The sequence below is a fragment of the Monopterus albus genome, unplaced genomic scaffold, assembly GCF_001952655.1.
Source record: "Monopterus albus unplaced genomic scaffold, M_albus_1.0 scaffold26.1, whole genome shotgun sequence".
Lineage (NCBI taxonomy): Eukaryota > Metazoa > Chordata > Actinopteri > Synbranchiformes > Synbranchidae > Monopterus > Monopterus albus.
In genome coordinates, this window is record NW_018127906.1 from 2,078,630 (window position 1) to 2,085,778 (window position 7,149).

At 47.2% G+C, this 7,149-nt stretch overlaps 1 protein-coding gene across 1 annotated transcript in view; it reads left to right on the forward strand.

Moving 5' to 3' along the window:
- sncaip (synuclein, alpha interacting protein) overlaps nt 1-7,149 on the forward strand; it is a 14,449-nt gene that overhangs the window by 3,208 nt on the left and 4,092 nt on the right. The window contains exons 2-11 of the mRNA XM_020595255.1: nt 302-389; nt 852-924; nt 1,064-1,620; nt 1,795-1,963; nt 2,063-2,331; nt 2,519-2,698; nt 3,745-3,858; nt 4,550-4,675; nt 5,386-5,555; nt 6,677-6,766. Coding sequence (XP_020450911.1) covers nt 333-389; nt 852-924; nt 1,064-1,620; nt 1,795-1,963; nt 2,063-2,331; nt 2,519-2,698; nt 3,745-3,858; nt 4,550-4,675; nt 5,386-5,555; nt 6,677-6,766 — 1,805 coding nt within the window. The 5' untranslated portion in view covers nt 302-332. The remainder of the gene's footprint in view (nt 1-301; nt 390-851; nt 925-1,063; nt 1,621-1,794; nt 1,964-2,062; nt 2,332-2,518; nt 2,699-3,744; nt 3,859-4,549; nt 4,676-5,385; nt 5,556-6,676; nt 6,767-7,149) is intronic.

Here is a 7,149-nt window from a genome sequence, read left to right on the forward strand (position 1 = left end):
CCTGCTGATCATATCACTGCCACAGTCGTACTCACTGGGCCTTTCTTTATTATATTCATGTTGTCGTGCTGCTGTCCAGACCGGACAAACTAAAAGGTAGTGTGACTTTTATTCAGTGGTTCCCAAAGTATATGGAATGACTGATTTTCTGTCAAAAAAGAAGAAAGTTATAGAAATATACCACTGGAAAATATGAGACTCATCAATTTGTTTTATGTTAATTGTTCCCCACATCATTGTAAAACGCAGCTACATAAAGTCTGTGACAGTGTCACAGTGTAATGTGTGTTTCTGTCTGCAGCCGGTCGTGAGGCTGATGATGTGGTGTGAAGATGGAGGCTCCTGAATACCTGGACCTGGATGAGATCGACTTCTCCGATGATTCAGTGGTAGGTGACACAATGAACAGATGCATACACTGCTACAAACTGATGTATACTAGCTACACCCAGCTAGGGCTGCCCCCTAATAGACCTGCAGTAAACCCTACCTGCATGAAGGTTACGGTGTTCAGTCTTTGTTTGAACTGGTGATTCTAATATTTTGCCCACAAGCCAATTTATATCAACAAGGATTAGAAACAGTTTCAACAAGAACATCATGACCTTCATGAAGGGAGGATTTACAGTGACTGTGTTAGTTTTAGCTTGGTGTATAAAGCTGAAAACTGAGTGTTTGATTACACAGCTGTAACCTGCAGCTGCCTCACTGCTTCATGTTACAGTCTGTCTGTCTTAAAGCAGCATAACTTCTGCTGCCGTTAACTGATACCTGCAGTAAATGTAGCTGCTGTGCACAGCTGCTGTGTACAGTTTCACTCTCACTCTTTGTTTTCCTCTCTCGTCCTGCAGTATTCTGTGACGTCTCTGAAAAGCATCCCAGAGCTGTCCAGGAGGAGTGATGGCCAGGCCGAGGACAGACCAGGTAACTAGAACCGTAGCCTAGTTAGACTTTATATTCTGTTTGTAGACCTCAGCAGTTTAGAACTTGGTGTCTTCCACTACTTTATTTAAATCTCTGTGAAACCTCGTCTGATCTGTCATCATCTCTCCTCCTCCTGCAGCTCCATCCATCACCTGGAGTCGTGGCGTTTCCTCCCACAGCAGTGGGGGAATCAAACCCACGGGACTCGCTGAGGTCCACAGTAAGTTCCGGCCAGTGAAGAGGGTCTCCCCTCTCAAACACCAGCCAGAGACCACCGACTGTGACACTGATGGTAAAGTCCAGGGCCAGGGGCTGGGCCTGGGAGAGCCGGGTGAGGCCAGTAAGGATGGCCCCAGCTCAGACAAGCCGATTCACGCCTCCACCTCCTCTGACGGACTGGGAGGGAAGGCGAAGGGCCTGGGCAGCAGCGTGGGTGTTGTTGGAGGCAGCAATCCCCAGGCTCTCTTCGGGGAGCTGGAGCACTATGATCTGGACATGGACGAGATCCTGGATGTGCCTTATATCAAGTCCAGTCAGCAGATGTCCACGCTGCCCCGTGTCCCCCACGACAAGCGCTCGGTGATGGGGAGCAACCTAGGCGGAGGCACCCTGGAGAGGAACCGAGGAAGCCTGAAGAGCTCTGCTTTACGCCACAACGAGCCTCTGAGCTTGGGCAGCAGCAGCTCTCAGACTCAGGTACACACTGAAATCCCTTCTACACTGCCAGGGTGACCGAGTAGGAAAACATGATGTGGAAATCCGAGTGTATGGAGTTTTAAATGAACATTTAGTAATGAATAAACTATTCAACAGCAATGTCATGACTCGAATTGAAAAGTCACACACTTGTAATTCATGTGTGTCCCCCAGTACTGTGTTCTGTCTCCGGTGAAGTGGTCAGACCTGAGGAAGTCCAAGTCCATGGACCCAGACCTCCACCACCTCCACCGCTCACCGGCTGGGGGAGGCTACCAGCCAGAGCCACTGTCCTCTGGGCTCCTCAGCTGCTCCTCCTCCCTCTCTTCTTTCTCTGATACAGGTGTGAGTTAAGAACACTGTCACCGTGTCTTCTTCTCTGTTTTCCTCTTGGTTAACACTGTATGAAGATGTCATATCCTGTCTGAATGATGACTTCCAGACAAGCTGCTGTCTGCGCGGGTCTACCCAGACTCCCAGAGCCAGAGGCCAGGCGTGGAACCTCCTGGGGGCCTGATGTTCCCCCTGCCAGGATGCAGCGTGGGCAGGCAGGATGGCTCTAAGCCTTGGGCTTCTGGACCAGGAGGAGGAGGAGGAGGAGGCGGTGGTAGTCTGAGGGGGTGTGGAGGAGCAGGGGGGGAGGTGGATGAGGAGACCAAGAAGAACCAGAACATCATCAACATCGTTAGGGAGGGACAGATCTCCCTGCTGGTGAGTGGGAGGCCTTCGGATGCTGAAGGAACAGGAGGCATGTCTCCTCTGGCTTCAACTTCTTTGTTTTCTTATCGTCCTTCTCACACTTGTCTCCTGTTTCCCCCCTCCCTCCTTGACCTCCCTCCTTCCAATCACTCCTCCTGTTTCTCTTCTGCCTGTTCTCCTCCACCTCCTCTTCCTGCAGCCTCACCTGGCAGCAGATAACCTGGAGCTGATCCGAGACGAGGATAGAAACAACCTGCTGCACATCTCAGCCTCTCAGGGTCATGCAGACTGTCTGCAGCATCTCACATCTCTGATGGGGGAGGACGGCCTGAACGAACGCAACAACCAGCAGCTCACCCCCGCTGGCCTGGCGGTCAAGGTCAGTCTGTGATTACATGTTTACTCCCGTTGTGACTTGTTTACATGAAGGCCTGGGGAAGATGTTAGTAATTAAATGGTGTCTTCAGTTTTGCTCATATATGATGGATAGATATGAAGACGTTCGATTACTCGTTTACTGTAGAAGTCCTCAGGAACACATCCACAGTCTCTATGAAGCTGAGAATGTGAAGTTTGACATAGATTTTGACTTAGGGTGCATTTTAATCTACAGGCAGACACAGATCCTCGTAGGCAGCTGTGACTCCTGCAGTGTGCTAGTTTGCTAGCCATGTAAGGTTTGCCACAGCTAAACAGGAAACTGTGCTGCTGACGGCTCTGTGCTAGCAGGACCCAGCCGCTAACACACCAGCTCAGTCGCTTCCACGCTGAAATGTTTTCTGTTAGTAGTTTGTGCCATTTCTTTAACACGTGACTCCTTCTTTTCAATCTTTTCCTCCGTTGTTAAATTGCCAGTCAGTGGTGTCGTTCCAGATTTAACAGACCAAGACATTTTACTGGCTTGGGTTGAGTAATCATTTCATCGTTCATACTAATGCCAAACATAGATGTATCTGTCTTAGTGTTGTACTTGTGCTTTAAAAACTGACCTTCTGAACGGGCCAGCACTGGGACACAACACTCACATATCATATGGAATCGTTAGACAAAGTAAACGTTAAACAAATAGAAGCTTAGAAGCTCCATGAGATCCACGAGAGATCTTTGCCATTTTCATATGAACTTTATTATTACTGTGCGACTCCTTCAGTACCTCAGCTATGCACTGACTCTGCCTGATCTCCATATCTTTGCTCCTGTACAGCTGAAAATGGCAGAAATCAGCCTAATCTCCTGCAGTTTTCCAGGCTTTTGATTGGCTGCCAGAGAGGAAGTGCGTTATCTAGAGACGAGCTGGGCAGCTGTGCTTATTCCTGACTGGATCTTATCAGGAGCCCCTTGTTTATTCCCTTAGATTAATGGGATGACAGAGTTCCACCCACCTGGTCCTCACTGAAGCATGTTAACTGTGGCTGTTTGTTGCAGAACGGTCACCTGGAGTGTGTCAGGTGGATGGTGAGTGAAACGGAGGCCATCGCAGAGCTGAGCTGCACCAGAGAACACCCAAGTCTGATTCACTACGCTGCCCGCTATGGACAGGTAATATGTACACATACACAGATTCATCTACCCCCCATTCTTCATCAACTGCCTGATAACAGCAAAAATCACAGACACAAAAACTTAAAAAATGGACAGCATCTTATGGTGATAGTTTGAGATGAAAAACTGCAGGATGAACCAGATATCACAGCAAAGATGTTTCACTAAAAACCACAAAGGGTGCACTAGAGGAAAAGCCGAAGTTTACATCTTCTTGGGACCATGAACGTCTGCACGAAATGTCCTGGCAGCTCATCCAGCAGTGATTGAGACATTTCAGTCTGGACCAGAGTGGTAGACAGGTCTACTGCTAGTGTGGCTAAAGAAAGGTGCGACATTTTGTGTCCCACTTTAGTTACTACTGTAATTTCCTTTGAAGCCACAGAGCAGAGAAATGCCAATACTGACTACTAGAAGCCAGCAGGACACAGACCAAGCCAGTGTGTTCAAGGAAAAAGCCATAACACCCCTGTTGTGTATATGTAAAGTCCTCGATATGCTTCAGAAGTGGGCTGCCTGACTCAGCTGGTCATCTCTCTGTGTTAAAAGCTGTCACATCATGCTTTCATGGAATCTGATCTTCACATTGAGCATCCACGGTGTCTGTGTGCATGTGTTTGGTGACTGGACTGTGGCTGTGTTTTGTAACATGAATAAAACATCCCTTTCTCTCTGTCTGTCTCTGCAGGAGAAGGTCTTGTTGTGGCTGCTTCAGTTCATGCAGGAACAAGCGATCTCTCTGGATGAAGTTGACCAGAATGGAAACACTGCTGTCCACGTAGCAGCTCAGTACGGACACCTCACCTGTATACAGGTGTGTACTGCTGGGAAGTAACGGTTGTTACCAACAGTGTCCTCTGTCTTCTCACAGCGTGTTGTGGTGTGTTCCATTAGATCGTTCCCTGCCAGCGTCACATAAATCACTTCAGTTTTCAGACTAATGGAGGGAGAACAATGTGGAAAACCCATATCCGAATCCTAACATGACCCCGAACCTGTCGGTGAGAGCGCTCTTTGCTTAGCTTGTCTGTCCCGACATCCAAAAAGGTTGGGAACCTCTGGTAGAGACCAGATGGTTACTTGATCATGAGATTAACCAACAATGAAAATAACCTTTATTTTTCCAAGGTGGTGTGACACTCCAGATGTTCTGTTTTTCAGGAACATCAAACTTTAGCTGCTCTATCACAACATTCATTTCTTACAAATGTGCTTCTTACAGCGTGACGCTCATGTTGCTGCCGTGGAAGCTGAGTGCTTTAATCCTGGTAATGTAGGTGGCACACCCTGCTGAAGGCAGATGTTATCAGTCCTGTCTGCTTCCTGCTGGCCAGCCAGGCCACCAGTCAAAGTACTGATAGCTCTGACAGAGCTGTTCTCAGTAAGGAACAGCTGCCAGTAGACCTGGCTGTGAACATAAAGTTTCTGGGTTGAACCCTGTCCTAGAAACAAGTGTCAGCATGTCCAGATGCTCACCACGTACATCCAGACCTCAGCAGTAGTGGTTTAACTCTGTGTTTCCAGACTCTGGTGGAGTACGGCTCCAACGTGACAGTCCAGAACCAGCAGGGGGAGCGGCCTTCCCAGAGTGCCGAGCGGCAAGGACACACCACCTGCGCTCGATACCTGGTCGTTGTGGAAACCTGCATGTCGTTGGCTTCGCAGGTTGTTAAACTCACTAAACAGCTGAATGAGTAAGTTATAGTATCTTTACTGTTGAAGTGTCAGTGTTAGTAGCAGTTAATGTTTCAGTAGCTGTTGCTGTTTAATTCATTTCATATTTAATTAGAGGATGAACCTCAAGCGCACACACCAAAAAGAAATATATTTATATAAATTACCAAACGTTTAAACAAATGTAAATACAGGATAGGAATGATAATAAAATAATCCAAGACGTTATTATCCTACATCCTGCAGATGTCACAACTGTTATAGGTTTTTTTAAGCTGCAGTCCTAACTGGCACATCTGTACTGCTGTCAACATACACACATCTACTGGTTGGAGAGAGTTTAATGAAAATAGTCTTAACATTCATTATTCCATAGTTGTAGTGTATTTTTCCAAACATTTGGTTGGCGCTTGTTGACACAATCACAGCTTAAGGATCCTGTTTCTGCCAGAATACCGGCAACTTGTGCTGCCTCATTTCTCTCTTTGCAGCTCTTCTCTCTCTATCTTTGGTCTAGTCTTAACATAAAACTTCTGACATCAAACGTAACCCACAGCTCAGGCGCTCTGCACCAAAGGCTTTTCATCAGTGCTTTTCAAACATCTGAAGTGTGTTTTATGATCAGATGATCAACCCAAATACACGTCTTTTATATCATTCAGTAACTTGTTAAAAACAACCTAACCAGACAAATGACCACTTCTGGGAAAATGCTATTTGACTTGTACTTATTTTTATTTTGGCTCCTCCCCTCTCTGCTAACATGGAGGGGGTGGTTTTTATGACCTGTACTGCAACTAGCCACCAGGGGGCGATCAGCTCAGAGTGGCTTCACTTCTGGCAGCTGTCGTGTCATCCATTTAGAGTCAGTGGCTCACATTGTCCACGGCCAGAAGCATTTTTAGGCTCTTTAGTCTTTGTTCCACCTTAGTGCACAGTGAGTGTGTTGAACTCATTGTGTGGATGAATGTGTCCAATGTAGGTGCTGACCGAGGACTGAGGCTGCTGCTGACACCGGGTGTAGTGTAAACATGGTGTTACTGGCATTTTCAACATCTCATCTCTTGTTGTTGAAGTGTGAATTCAGGCTGATGGTGCCAGTGTCAGTCAGCGTTCATCCTGCTGTGTGTTTGTGGTGCAGACAGGCAACAGAGAGGATGGCCCTACAGAAACAACTGCAGAGACTGACGGACCCCAACAAGGCAGAGGGAACGCCTTCCAGATCGCCCAGGTACCACACACACACACACACACTGAACCCCCTTTGTACACACTCGGACACTCCTCCTACATGTTTCTCCATGGAGTCGTAAATTATATTACTTTTATGATGTTGGGGCTCAGGGTATTTTTACACCACAATAAACTCTTGTCTACTGACAAGAAGACATTTATACAAAACCACTAAGTAAAACATGCACAGTTGACACCGCGGTAGTTGTCACTTCCCACAATGCACCAGCATCAACGCCGCTGAGATTGGAAAGTAGCGATGATAACCCAGTGATAATTTCCCACAAGATCAACTCAGACTTGTTTAAACCGTGAACTGAACAGTGGCAGCAGCAGTAATACAAACAAGCGTTCACAGCAGTGTCCAGGTGAGTAACACAA